The sequence below is a fragment of the Sminthopsis crassicaudata genome, chromosome 1 (assembly GCF_048593235.1).
Source record: "Sminthopsis crassicaudata isolate SCR6 chromosome 1, ASM4859323v1, whole genome shotgun sequence".
Lineage (NCBI taxonomy): Eukaryota > Metazoa > Chordata > Mammalia > Dasyuromorphia > Dasyuridae > Sminthopsis > Sminthopsis crassicaudata.
In genome coordinates, this window is record NC_133617.1 from 71,463,215 (window position 1) to 71,477,441 (window position 14,227).

Genomic DNA, 14,227 nt, shown 5'->3' on the forward strand with positions numbered 1-14,227 from the left:
GCACAAGCCCAAAAGTCAGTCACTTGGGCTGGATGGTCGGGAAGCAAGGGAGAGCTTCACAGAGTGCTCTGTAAGATTTTTGGCCCAAGAAAGAAGCGCTGAGGGGCCTTTCTCACTCTCTAAACTAGTTTCTTATGCAGTACATCAAGTGCCAGCTGTTGTCATATGTACAAAGTCTTTGCTTATTTGTTATAATCCCCAACTGCCTTTAGAGACTGGACTGGGCCTGGCTTAGAACCTGAGCCTGGCCAGGTCAGGCTTCTGGTAGTTACCAAGGTAAGTTAAGGAGCCCTTTAAAAGCACAAACTGTCTGTGGGACAGCTAGCCAACAGACAGAACGTAACCTTAGCTAGAGGGGATCTCAGTGTGGCCCTCATTACCCTGAGTCCCATTTTCGAACACCATTCACCAATTCCTCGCTAGAAAATTTCTCATGTGACAGCATCCAGGAGTAGGGAATGGTACAAAAAGCATCATTTGAAATGCCCTTCCAGATGCCTTATTGAGTACCAGGAAGAACAAGGAGGGGACTGGGATGACTGTTGGCTCTTCCCCCTATTCTATTCCATTCCTTGAGGGAGGCAGGCAGGCATCTGCCCCTTCCCCCGCCCAATCTGTGTCTTCAGCTCTCTGAGATTTCGGTGCTAATATGGTGCTGTTTTCCTAAGGAGTTTTGAATCCTTGATAGGACTTTCCCTATTGGCCTGGGGCAGAACAGGCTCCAGGGACCCTTGGCAGGGATCAAGACAAGAAACAGTAAGAGCCAAGACTTCTTGGAATCCAGTTTATTAGGTGGGAGTAGAGGCAGAGGTCTAATGCATATCATCCTCTTAACTACTCTTTTTCTTCCCCCACACTTCTTCCCTTTCCCTCTCCTGTATCTTTCGAACCCTAAGAATTGGTGTAATGAAATGTACCCTGGACGATCTCTGGGGCAAGTCAAAACTGAGTATGTGGCCACAGACCTATTCAGAAATACTAGGGTTGGTGGAAGGAGAATACTCTAGACTTTGCCCTAATGTGGGAAGTGTTTGCCTTTGAGTCACTATCCAGTATGTCCCCTTCTTAATCATCCTTACTTGTCTGGCCAGAGGTCCTCTCTGTACAAAGAAACCCAGACCTTTCTATTTGACCACGGCTTGGCCTGGCCTGGGCCTTCCCTTCAGGTATCCCCAGTACTTGAGCACAATCCTGGCACATAGTAGTAAATACTTAATAAATGCTACCTCCAAAGTGGTTATGAGACTCAATTGAAATATTTGCAATATTTGTAAAGTACTTGATACATACTACATAGTAAGCACTTAATCAATCCTTCCTTCTTTCCTCCCTTCTTTCCTTCCTTTCTTTTTATCCCTCCCTCCCTTCTTCCTTTCCTTCTTAATTTTGCTTCTTGGTTTTTGAGGCCCCCTAGAAATAAGGCAGATTCAGAGATCATCTACTCCCTTTTTCAGAGGTAGGAATTTGAGATTTGGCAAAGTAAGATGACTTATTCAGTCACAGTAATGAGATCCGGAATTCAAACTCGGACCTTCCAACTTCAGCTCTCACACTCCCTCCCCACCCTCAGCTCCCCCAACAAAAACACACACTAGGACATAGGGTGATGGCCACTGCTGCTGGAGGCAGAGGGAGGGGAAGGGCAAAAACGGAATGCCGGGCCTCTAGGATGCTGGAGCGGGAAACGGAGTAGGCTTTGGGAGCTATGAGTGATTTTTGTAGATTTTTATTGTGCTCCAGTGAAATTTTTTAAAAAGTGCTCACTTAACAAACGCCTTCAGGAATGCCAGTCAATGCAAAAATGCAAAACCGAGTGTGTCTGCTTGGCCTTTTGGCATGCAGTTGGTGCTCACTGCGGGGGTTGGGAAGGGAAGAGTCCGAGACAAATTTGCTTTGGGGTCAGGGCTGTCGGGATGGGACAAGAACGGGTGTCCTCAGGGCAACGGAGGCAGAGCAATTTCATCTTCACTCAGTAGTTTGGGTTTCTTGAGGCTTTTCTGTTGGGGGTATTGTCCAGCCTTATTATATTTGGTATATTTGAGGTTTCACCTCCATCCCTAGGAAGAGACCTTACTCTTACACTGACCTCTGGGGAAAATGGGGGCCTTAGCCCTTGAGCAAGAGGCAGGTGGAAAGCAGATCCAAGAATGCAGCAGGCTCAGGGTGAGTTTTTTTGGCAGGGTCTAGGGAAGGGGAAGGAGGAAAGAGCCTCCTTCCTTCTCGCTCTCCTCTCCCCCTTCTCCTGGCTCCCACAGCCCACTCCCCCAACCCGAAAGTCCCCAGACCTTGCACCCTGGCTGGAAAGTTAGACCCTTGAGGCATGGTGGTAAGGCAGGCTGGGCCCGGCCATTCTTCAGGCCCCTAGAGCAGCTGCTGACTCCCTGGGGGTTGGGCTTGGTCCCTACGCAGAGTTGTAGTAGTTGTGTGAGTGATGATTATGAGTGGGCTCATCCAGCTCCGGGTACTCGGGGGTCAGGCAATATTTGGGGTCGTACACCTGGCGGGGCAGGCCGTACACCGTCATGCCACGCTGGGATGCCCCCTTGTTGCTGCCCATCTGCAGGCTGACGTTGAGTGTGTCACAGTGCTCCATGCCCAGCGTGGGCTCAAAGATCTGCCGCTTGGTCCCGGGGGCTGTCATGCCCGCCTACAGTGGGGAGGAGCGGAGTGGCCGCTTTAACTCACGCCCTGCCCGCAGGGCAAGGCTGGGAGCGACGGGTGTTTGCCAGGGAGGCGCTCAGGCAGGTTTGGGATGGGCTGCCCAAAGCTTCGCCTGGCACTCCCCTCCCTCCCGATGCCTCCGTGCCTTACCTGGCTGGCCCCCTTGTTGGTGCCCATCTGCAGACTAATGGTGGCCTGGTCCAGAGGCTGATCAGTGCCCAGCTTGGGGTCATAGAGGTGGCGGCGGGTGCCATACGCTGTCATCCCTTGCTGGCTGGCAAACTTGTTGGTGCCCATCTAGGGAGGAATCCATCCCGGAGTCTTAGGATGGCAGGTACTAGCCCAGCCCCTCCCAAGGCCAGCAGTAACGTGGCCATGGGCCAGCCTGGCAGTCAGTGAGGAAGCAGGCCCTGGATCCCTCCTCCGCTCCCCCAGAGCCCTACCCACCTGCAGGCCTATAATGTTCCTCCCCTCCTTCAGCTTTTCTGGCTGAAACTTCCTCTCCTGCTTCTCAGCGTACTTCACTCCCACGTTCACCTTGTTCCCTTTTGTCTTGGCCTGTGGAGACCCAGGCATGGAGTCGGTGTCCTCCCCCCCCCCCCCCCCCCCCCCCCCGTCCCCCCTTCTGTCCCTGCCCCCCTCCCCCGCACAAGGCCTCCCTCAGGCCCCACTCACCACGCTGGCCAGGGCGATGAGCGTGGACTGCACCTGCGTGTGGTTGGTGTTCTCAAACAAGTCGTTGGCTTCGAAGATGTCGTGAGGCTTCACCCCGTATTTGGTAATGGCTTTGATGAAGTTGCCAATGTTTTCCAGCTGGGGAAGGAGCAGAACACAGGGATTCAGGCAGGAGAAGGGGGCAGGGGCTTCTGGAGAGCAGGGGGTCGGGCAGGAGAAGGGGGCAGGGGCTGCTGAGAGCGGGGGGTCGGGCAGGAGAAGGGGGCAGGGGCTGCTGAGAGCGGGGGGTCGGGCAGGAGAAGGGGGCAGGGGCTGCTGGAGAATGGGGGGTCGGGCAGGAGAAGGGAGCAGGGGCTGCTGAGAGCGGGGGGTCGGGCAGGAGAAGGGGGCAGGGGCTTCTGGAGAGCGGGGGGGTCGGGCAGGAGAAGGGGGCAGGAGCTTCTGGAGAATGGGGGGTCAGGCAGGAGAAGGGGGCAGGGGCTTCTGGAGAGCAGGGGGTCGGGCAGGAGAAGGGGGCAGGGGCTTCTGGAGAATGGGGGGTCAGGCAGGAGAAGGGGGCAGGGGCTTCTGGAGAGCAGGGGGGTCGGGCAAGAGAAGGGGGCAGGAGCTTCTGGAGAATGGGGGGTCAGGCAGGAGAAGGGGGCAGGAGCTTCTGGAGAATGGGAGGTCGGGCAAGAGAAGGGGGCAGGGGCTGCTGAGAGCGGGGGGTCGGGCAGGAGAAGGGGGAAGGAGCTTCTGGAGAGCGGGGGGTCAGGCAGGAGAAGGGGGCAGGAGCTTCTGGAGAATGGGGGGTCAGGCAGGAGAAGGGGGCAGGAGCTTCTGGAGAATGGGGGGTCAGGCAGGAGAAGGGGGCAGGGGCTGCTGAGAGCGGGGGGTCGGGCAGGAGAAGGGGGCAGGGGCTGCTGGAGAGCGGGGGGTCGGGTGGGCCGGCTCCTACCTGGTGCCAGTTCTGGGTGGACTCGTTCACCTTCCGCACTGAGCCCGGCTGCAGCTTATTGATAAACCTGAAAGGGACAAAGGATGAGGAACCCGAGCTGTTCAGGGCCTTCTCTTGCCATCTTGAGCAGGGTCCCTTGCCTCCAAGAAACATTCCGTTTCCCCTCAAATCCAGGTTTGGGAGCCCATTATTGTCCTCCCTCTGGGACCGCCCATTCCATTTCTGGACAGAACTAATTATTGAAATGTTTCTCGTTTTTGAACCCAAAAGACCTTTGTTCAACTTCCTTCTGCTCACTGTTCTGAGAGCAAACAATTCACCACTCCACTTAGAGGGCAGCCCTCATCTGCCCCGGCCCGCAGTGACTCCCCAGTGTTAGTAGCAGGCAGGAGCTGATCCCAGGTCCTGCATCAAAATCCAAGGTTCTGTCTCCCACCCTCCAGCCATGGCGAAAACGGAATCTCCCGCTCCACACTGGACATCTGGGGGTGGGGCGGACCTGACTCTCCGAATTGAAGCCCCAAGTCACAGAATCCCCGCCAGCCCGCCCACTCTTACTCGCAGAGGATGATTCCATCCTTGAGACCATCCATGAAGTTGGGCCCTATGCGTCTTCCGGTGATCTCCTCGATCCATGTCCGGAGCTCCTGCTCCCGTTGGGGATCGTACTTCTGGGCCAACTGGGGGTGGGAGAGAACGGTGAGAGCGCCTCGACCAGCGTTGTGAGGAGGTATGGGGACGGGGAAGGACTTGGCTTATGATTGAGGTTCAGGAGGGCAAAACGGGTCACGGAAAGTGTGTCCTGGGTGGCAAGACACCGGCCCTATCCAAACTGTATTAAGGGCAAAAGTGTACCCATTGTTAAAGGTCCCCTCCTCCCCAGCTCCGTCTCCTCCTGCTGATGGAGAGGCCGGCTTTCTTTTCCCATCTCTTCCCTACTAAGGCAATGCTGTCCCCGGGCCCAGGGGCGGGGGAGGCGTTAGGCCAGGCCATGCTCAGCACCTGCCCAGGGGGCCCATTCCAAGCATTCCGGAGGTTTGGCACAGGGCAATGGGGGAGGACTGGGTAGAGATGGAAGGGGGGGAGCTACCCTTCAGCCCCCTTAACTACGCTTGAGTGTCAGTGGTTCCTGGTTCTTCCCTCCTCAGCCCCTCTTGAGATGGGTCTGGACAGAAGACCTAATGCAGAAGGCTTGGGCACAGAAGTGTCATCTGAGGGAGTGTGTGTCCCAATTCTGCGGCCTTCTCCCTGGGGCTCTCTGGGGGGGTATTAGTGTACATGGATGGCTGTGCATCCGTGCATTTCCCTATCTTCATCTCCAGTCCTCCGTAATTACATCCCAGAATCTCAGAGTTGGAGGACCCTGAGAAGCCATTTCCCATTAGTCCTGCAGCCAGGAATTCTCTGGGCGGCCTCCAAGACTGGTGAACCTATGGCACTGCTGAGTTTTGTGGGAGATGTATGCATACATGTGTATGTGTTTATGTGAGTGTGAGAGAGAGACAGAGACAGAGAAAGGGAGAGAGAGATGGAGGGAGACAGAGAGAGATAGAAAGAGAAAGGAGGGAGAGAGACAGAGGGGGAAGGAGAGAAAGAGACACAGAGACAGAGAGAAAGAGAGAGAAAGAGAAAGGAGGGAGAGAGACAGAAAGAGGGGGAAGGAGAGAAAGAGACACAGACAGACAGAGAGAAAGAGAAAGGAGGGAGAGAGACAGAAAGAGGGGGAAGGAGAGAGACACAGACAGAGAGAGACAGAGAGAAAGAGAAAGGAGGGAGAGAGAGACAGAAAGAGGGGGAAGGAGAGAAAGAGACACAGAGACAGAGAGAGACAGAGAGAAAGAGAAAGGAGGGAGAGAGACAGAAAGAGGGGGAAGGAGAGAAAGAGACACAGAGACAGAGAGAGACAGAAAGAGGGGGAAGGAGAGAAAGAGACACAGAGACAGAGAGAGACAGAAAGAGAAAGGAGGGAGAGAGACAAAAAGAGGGGGAAGGAAAGAGACACAGAGACAGAGAGAGACAGAAAGAGGGGGAAGGAGAGAAAGAGACACAGACAGACAGAGAGAAAGAGAAAGGAGGGAGAGAGACAGAAAGAGGGGGAAGGAGAGAAAGAGACAGAGAGACAGAGAGAGAAGGAAGGGAGGAAGAGGAAGAAGAGCAGAGAGATAGGGGTGGGAGGTTGGGAGAGACAGAGTGTGTAGACATGGGATGAGGGGGCACCATGACCCCACTAGACTAAACAAGTTCTCTGACTATCTCAACACCACTTTGGTCCAGGTCCTCCCCCCAGGCTTTAGGAACAGGACCGGGGAGAAGTGGGCTGGGAAAGCCTGGCTGAGCACCTACCTTAGCCTCCTACATGCCAGCAGGGGGTGCCCAGGTCCCGATCTGCCCCGGGCAGGGCAGTGGGGTAAGGGGGGGAGGATTGGGCCGGAATCCCACAGGAGGGGAGGGGCCTAGCTCTCCACTCTTCCTACTCACCTGGCCTGAGGAGCATCTGTTGCCAGCCTGCACTGTGGCCCCTCCCTTTGGTCCCCCAGCCCCCACCTCCCCTCCAGCTCCAGTTTGCTTTATAAAGCAAACCAGCCCTTATATAGAGCTCGGGCTTCCCTGCCTAGCTTCCCCCAAAGCAGCCTTATATGGAGAGGCTGCTCTGCCGGGTGCTTCAGGGAGAGAGGGGGTAGTCTGGAACTGGGTCCCAGTGGGGGATGGGCAGCCCAAGCTCCCCCTCTCACTTCCCTTCCTGATCCTGTTAAATGGAGAAAAAAGGAGGAGGGAAGACCCCCTATCCCCGGGGAATCTCCGTTTTCTTGGCCGGGAAGTCAGGACGATTGGACGCTATGATTTCTAAGGTCCTTTCCTGCTGAATCTGGGATTTTAAATTCTCTCCTCCCCCTCCAGCCCCACCGTCCCAGTCAGGTCCCCGCTCCTCTCCAGATTTCTTTCTCCAAAGGACTGAGCTTTTCCATCCGAAGGGAGACAGAGACCCTCAGAAAGATGCTACTCTGGGAAGTTATTCGGGACCCAGGAGGAAAGATAACTGGGGGATTTAGAGAGTAAATAGGAATCTACAATGATGGGAAACTTCCTATGTCTCCCATGCTCTTGTTGGAGGATGGTGGGGGTGGTGTGGAGATGCTTCCTGCTGGCCATCATTATCAACAGGTTGGCCTTTCTGGGAGTTCCCGGGCACAGCCACTCTGGGAGTCCACAGCAGGGGAAGCTCAGGCAGGTGACAAAGCGATCTGTCTCCCCGGAAGCTTTCTAACCCTGAGCTGGAGAAGGGTGCCCAGCAAGAATTCAGAACCAGGTAACCAAACAGTCCCGCTGTCCCCCAGGGACTATCACCCAGCGCCTCTGAGATTTGGCTTTGCTCTGCTTGTTGGGGTTAGTCTGATGAGGGATAGTGGGAGATTTAAAATTCCCCAAAGTTACTGAGCGATGCATCTCTCAGCAGGCGGCCCTGGGGCTGAAGGATGCCCCTGGGATGCTGGAGAAAAGGATCCTGCCCATCCTGGTCCCCGTGGTGCTCAGTATCCCTCCCTCCACGGGGAATCCATCCCCTTCTTCCTCCTTTCACCCTCCATACTCAATATTTATTACTTACATCTACAATACTCAGAACCTCGGGGTGCAAAGTAGGGAACAAAATCCGGGGAGTGAGAGCTTCCAGGGAGGAGATATCCCAAGAGGTGTATTTAAGCAACTCCTGACAAAAGGCCTGCTCAGCTGAGGCCCTCTCTCCTTCAGGCACCAGGTCCCACCCCACCCACAAGGTAGAGTCCATAACTATCTCCTGGGCTTTCCGGCCCTCCAGCCTCTCTGGGTGAACCTCTCCTAACTCCCTCTGCCCATGCACTTTTTTCTTCACATCTCCAGCCTCTGGCCCTCAGTCCCCCTCCCTTGCACACTTTTCCCATTCCAGTCCCTTTCTCCATACCCTTTGCCCCTTGAGTCTCTCTTCCCTGACCCTCTCTACCCCTCTACCCCTTCTCCTTACTATCCTGATCCTCCAGTTCTTCCCCCTTTACCATTCCATCCTCCCATGTTCCCCCTTTTGCCTTTCCTTCCCTCTTCCTCCCACCTAGATTTAGTCCTGTTCTCCATCACCCCTCACTGAGCGGGAGCTCAGGTTCGCGGTGGACAAGAACACTCTTCCACTGGCCTTTAGTTCAGAAATAATGACTCTCCTTCCCTGGGCTAGACCCGGCTCCCTGAATTCTGTATCACCTTGTTACCCTCTCCTCCAGGAAACCAGAGTTGGGGACTGGGGAGTAGAGAGGAAGGAGGAGGGGGAACTCAGACATGACATTCCCCCTTGGGGGCTGAGAACTAGGAATCCCACCGAGGGTGCCCAGGCATCCTGGGGGAGATGGCTGAGCCAAGGTGATTTGGGTTTTACCTTGTTCTTGACCTCCGCTGACAGTCCGTAAGCGGGGCCCCGGTTGAAATGAGCAGTGGACATGCTGGTGGTTCTGCTGCCAGTGGACAGGCCCGGGGTTCTCTGATTCGGGGCTGCTGTGGCGGCGGCGGCTGCTGCTGCTGCTGCTGCTGCTGAAGTGGTCTCCAATTTTCCCTGCAACTTTTTGAAAGCTTGAGCTCTGGGCTTCCCCATATGAGCCCTGGCAGGTCATCCCATTGGGCCGGAGGGCCCGCCAATGGCTGAGAAGCAATCCCCCCCTCCCCTTCCCCCACGTCAGCCAGCCCCTCTTTGCTGGAGCGCCCCCCCCCCCCCCCCCCCCGTGATGTCAGGCCCCTGGTATTGGGAGCCGATGCTGTCATTGTTTCCACCTTGGTGGGGGGAGGGATGTTGTAGGGGAGGGGAGGCTCTGCTAGAGTCATTCTTAGCCCAGAAAGGGGGGTGGGGGAGTGTGGAAGAATCACCAGCTGAGAATTCCTGGGGAGGACCCAAGCAGCCAGAAACGGGAATAGGGCCGTGGACAGGGACGGGGACAGTGTGAGACAGCAGTCACCCTCCCCCACCGTAACGCTGGGTTAACCCCGAGTAGTGTCTGTGTCTGGCCGTCTGTACCGGGTTCTGTCTGGCTCTATTTTCTATTTGTTTTTTTCTGTGACTGTTCCAGAGACTGAGATGGACTGAAGATTGTCTCGGAGTCAGTTTAACCCTGCCCACATGTATTAAGCATCTAGAATTTGACACATTCCCCGTGTTCTAGGAGCTCGTGGAGCAGGTTTTTTTCTTTCCCCTCTGTCTTGCCCCTGATTGTTCCCTCTCTGGGCCCCTGTTTTCTCCGCTTCTCCCAGTTTCCCTCTCTTTCTGTCCCGTTTCCCTCTCTCATTCTCCACTCTTTCTGATTAGGGTTCTAAGACTTTCCCTTGACGGGCCCATCATTGAGGTCCTCAGTCCCAGGGCACCTGTGGACCAGTATTTCAGAAAGGATAATGGGGGCACCAAGGGAGTAATCAGCCCAGACAAGACTCAGGCTCTTTAAGGCCATGTTGGCTCCTGAGTCCTGGGTCCCCCTCGGGCTCCCTGGGAAATGGAATGGGGAAGGACTTCTGTGCTCCCAACCCCACTCCCTCCCCCCCACTTCCACCCTCTAGTTAGAGGCTCCCTTTTCTGCAGAAATGCTTGTTTCCCCTCCCCCCACCCCTCACCCCAGGCAGCTTTTCTCTCCTTCTGGGAATTCTGCCCCTGAATTGAAGAAGCGGAACGGGGAACCCTGAGCGTTCAGAACAGGAAAAGGAGAATTTTCCTCCATTGCGGATCATCAAAAAACCATGAGAGTTTCTTCATCTATAAATGAAATGGTTGGACTAAAGCAGGGGCTCTTAGTTTTTTGTGTATATCATGGATCCCTTTGGTAGCCTGGTAGAGCCTACAGATCCCTTCTTAGAATTAATTTTTTTTTAATGCACAAAATAAAACATATAGGATCACAAAGCAAACCAATTCTAATACATTTCTCAAAGTATTTTAAAAAACAAATCTATGGGCCCCGAGGTGAGGAACCCCTGCCTCTCTAAAGCCTCTCATCGCTCCTAAATAGACTACGGAAGGGACTTGGCCCTTGAGCCAGGGCAAAAGGGTATTCAGTCTGAATCCCTTGGACGTGATGTCTGCGGGTGACTAACACAGCGTCAGCATCAGGGCTGTGGGCCACCCTCGCCATTCCTCTCCCTCCCTCCTTTCTATTGTAGGCTTCACCATTTATAGAATGGACCTCTTCAGCTCTGAAGTCACACAGTCTGGCTTGAAGAATGGGATCCCCCTGAAGCTCCTGCCTCCAGGGAAGTCCGCTTTTGGGCTTACCACAGTGCCCCCCTTTTTATCCTCAGGAAAACCAAGGCCCCCCGTCTTCGGAGAAAATCATTTCTTTTTCTATCATGATTTTGGCTTTCTTTGCCTCCCAATCCGGCTTCATCCTTTATAAGGATTAGGGGAAGGGAGTTTGGAGATTTCAGCCTAAGCTAATGAAACTCTATGCACATTAGGGGTAGAGGAAATGTTAGAAAACCCGGAAAACAGTGGTTGAGGCAATGGGTAGACAATGATAGGAAGGGAAAGGGTTCTAGGTGCTCCCAGTTGTGACGTGGGGAGTGGAATGCTGGGAAGGTTGGAGTGATTCACCACGAACATACATTTGGAACATCTGAGTAATGACCTTCACTCAGCACTAGACACTGTCACCTCCATTCCACTCCCACTAAGGAACAGGTGGCCACCCTGACATGGCGTAAGAGGTTATATCATCTCTTTATAAAGCTACAAACGAGCGCACACACATACCACTCTCCTTCTAAAAAAGGTTCGTTGCCTTCATTCCAGGCAAGGAGATCCCTGAGTGTTATTTGAAAGTCAGGAGCTTGCGGAGGACCCCACTCCAAAATGAGGAAAAGTCCTCAAAGATCGAACTTTCAATTTTTCTCCTCTCTCTCTTCACCCATAATTTTTAAAGCTGGAAGGGACCTTAGCAATCATTTCACATAATCTGATTCCCTCTATTTCTCTTTTTTGTTTTATTTTTCTCTAGATTTATGATTTCACTGTGAGGGAACTTCTCCCACCAATAGAAGGCCAAGACTCATCTGCTATTTACTGTCTGAGAGGGTCACCAAAAGACTAACCATGAACACACATCTAGAGTAGGTCCGAGACTGGCCTTTCCTGACTCTGAGACCCATCTGCTACAACAGGTGGTAGGTCCTAGAAGTGAGGGAACAAATTGAATGTCTTACAGCAGGATTCCCAGGTTGTAAGGAATAGTGTCTTTGTTTGAACTCTGGTCCCGAGGCTTGTGCTCCCCCTCACCATAAACTGTAAGCTCCTCAGGAGCAGAATATATATAATATTTATGGTGTGTCCCCTTCAGGACCTTTCCCTCATCCCCCCCCATCTATTCTGGGTTTTAAACAGATTTGATCTGGCTGAAATATTCTCTTTTTCTCAGAGTTTATTTACTCTGGGAAATCTCTGAATGCCATCCATTTTAGGTCTACAAATGGTATGTAAAAGAATTCCCAGGTCCCCTACAAGTACTAACGGTACCAAATGCATTTTACATGTGTAGGACAGTCTTTCCCTTATCCTTTAGTAAGACATGCAGAATAGAGAAAATATAAAGGACTCAAGAGTCCATAAAAGCATTCAGAACACACATTAAATCACTTTTAATAGCTCATAAAGAATCAAAGGCATTCTTTTCCACCAGGGTCCTAAAGTCCTCCACACCAAAGCTTCTGCCTGTGGTTTAGGCTCCAAAGGAAAAGGAACTTGGCTCTGTTTCTTTCTCCCCACATTTTTGTTTGTTTGTTTTGAGGCAATCAGGGTTAAGTGGCTTGTCCAGGGTCATAGCTAGAAAGTGTCTGAGCCCAGATTTGAACTCATGGATGATGTTCTGTCTCCTGCCCCATCTTAGCTGCCCTACTCTGCCTCTTAAGGCCATCCTTATCCTCAGACTTACTGCAAAGAAAACCTCTAACGCTGGTGTTGTCCAGGAAATCTCCCTTTCCAGGCTAGGACAGATTCCTGAATTACAATGCCTGAGAAATTTCCCCTCCTCTATAACTCGAAGGCGAATGTCCAGAAATAACATGGTCCAGGAACTTCCCTCTCAGGCTACTCAGGCAAATACATGGCTGCCTTGTCACATGCTTCTGCAGAGCTGCTATTAATGGCTCCTAAAGATCCCCTAATGTGCTTTCAAGAACTCCCCGGAAGAAAATGAAGGAAAAGAGGCCTGTTGGTTCTCTTTGAAGGATCTCTTCACAAGAGTCTGTTTGAGTCAGAACTAATCTAACATAGCAATCCTATGCCATAACTTAGTCAGCCATTCTCTAATGGATGGGCAGCCACTCAGTTTCCAGTTCTTTGCCACTACAAAAAGGGCTGCCACAAATACTTTTGCAGATGTGGATCCTTTTCCCTTTTTTAATGCTCTCTTTGGGATTCAGGCCCACTGCTGGATCAGAGGGTATGAAGCTATCTCAGGCCCCAAGGAATTTACAGTCTAACAGGGAAGGCAATGTTGAATAAGGAAAGTGCCCAGGGAAAGGAATGTCTGAGTATGGCTGTTGACTTGATCCATAGAACAATTGGCAGCTCCTTTCCAAAAAAGATAATATTATGACAGGATTAACTTGATAACTAAGTCCAGACAAAGGAGAAAATAGAAAGCGACACGGTAGATGACAAAACATCTGGAATGGTTGAATTCAATGGGAAGCACAGTGTGATATGGTGGTCCACAGTCAGCTCTCTATATATAAAGTGACTAACACAATCAGATCAGTTGAAATAACATTAACGAAGAGGTAGTCTCTTCTGTTTGTCTCCATACTTTAAGGACTATGGCATCTTTCCTTCTAAATTGTAACTAAGTCTTTCCATATATACTATCTCCCCCATTAGAATGTGAGATCCTTGAGACCAGGGACTATCTTTATTTTTTAATTGTATCCCCACCCCAGTGCTCTCCGTGTAATAATTGACCACCAGAGGGCTCTCAACTGGCAAATCAATACATTGAATGAGTAAATAAATGAATGACTGATAAAATATTATCTAGCCCTTGCTATGGGCAAAGAACTGTGCTACGTGCTGGAGATATAAATATGAGCAAACAAGAGCTTACATTCTGAAGAGGAAAGACCACACATAAAAGTAAACTACAAGGGAGCTTGTATAAGCTCATTTTATAAGTTCCTTTCATGTCTTTGAACTTACAAAGTGTGTATATATATATGTATATATATATATATAACCATAATGTATATAATATTGTATATTATAATTAAGTATATATTTTTATTTTGTATATCTATATATGTATATGTACTTTTATTCTGAACTTAATTAACACAAAATAAAATGAACGCTTCTGTATATAAACTAGAGCAGAAAAGAGGATTATATAAGAAACCACAAATCTCCATTATATAGTTTTGACAAGAAAAGGTGAAAACTCATCTATCAGAACTTAAAGTCCCAAAGTTAGAGAGTAAGGGTCAGGAGACAGAGAATGAAGAGAATAAGGAGGATGGCATTTTATGTGCTAAATTGAACAAATAACTTTCAAAACTATCTTGCTTGACTATTTCTATTTGATCTTTTTTCCCCCCTCTGATTCTTCAGTGCATTCAAAAAGCTTCAGTGACATTCTTTTCATTCTTTTCTTTTGGCAATTCTATTGATAGCCCTTTTCTTCCCCTTCAGTTCAGTTCTATTTTCATTTGGCATTCATTCATACAAAATTTCCTAGGCTTTCCCTTCACAATTTCTTATAGTGAATAAATATTTAAATATTAAATATTTCTTAAATATTTTATAAAGTGTTGCTTACTTTTTTCATATGATTAGAAACAGTTTTGATTTCTTCATCTGAAAATTGTCTATTCATATACTTTGACCAAGTATAACAATATTGTATTACATTTATATACCATAATTATTTTCAAAACATATGCATGAATAATTTGACATTGACCCTTGCATAG

General features: G+C 50.8%; 1 protein-coding gene across 1 annotated transcript; it reads right to left on the reverse strand.

Annotated features, from left to right (window-relative positions):
* Nucleotides 1-1,710: 1,710 nt before the first annotated feature.
* On the reverse strand, nucleotides 1,711-8,961 carry CNN1 (calponin 1). Its single transcript, XM_074311120.1, has 7 exons — nucleotides 8,673-8,961; nucleotides 4,832-4,953; nucleotides 4,274-4,340; nucleotides 3,337-3,474; nucleotides 3,109-3,219; nucleotides 2,812-2,958; nucleotides 1,711-2,647 (listed from the first exon to the last, which is right to left on the reverse strand). The coding sequence occupies exons 1-7, from the start codon at nucleotides 8,883-8,885 to the stop codon at nucleotides 2,402-2,404; spliced, it is 1,044 nt and encodes a 347-aa protein (XP_074167221.1). The 5' UTR covers nucleotides 8,886-8,961; the 3' UTR covers nucleotides 1,711-2,401.
* Between the last annotated feature and the right edge of the window lie 5,266 nt (nucleotides 8,962-14,227).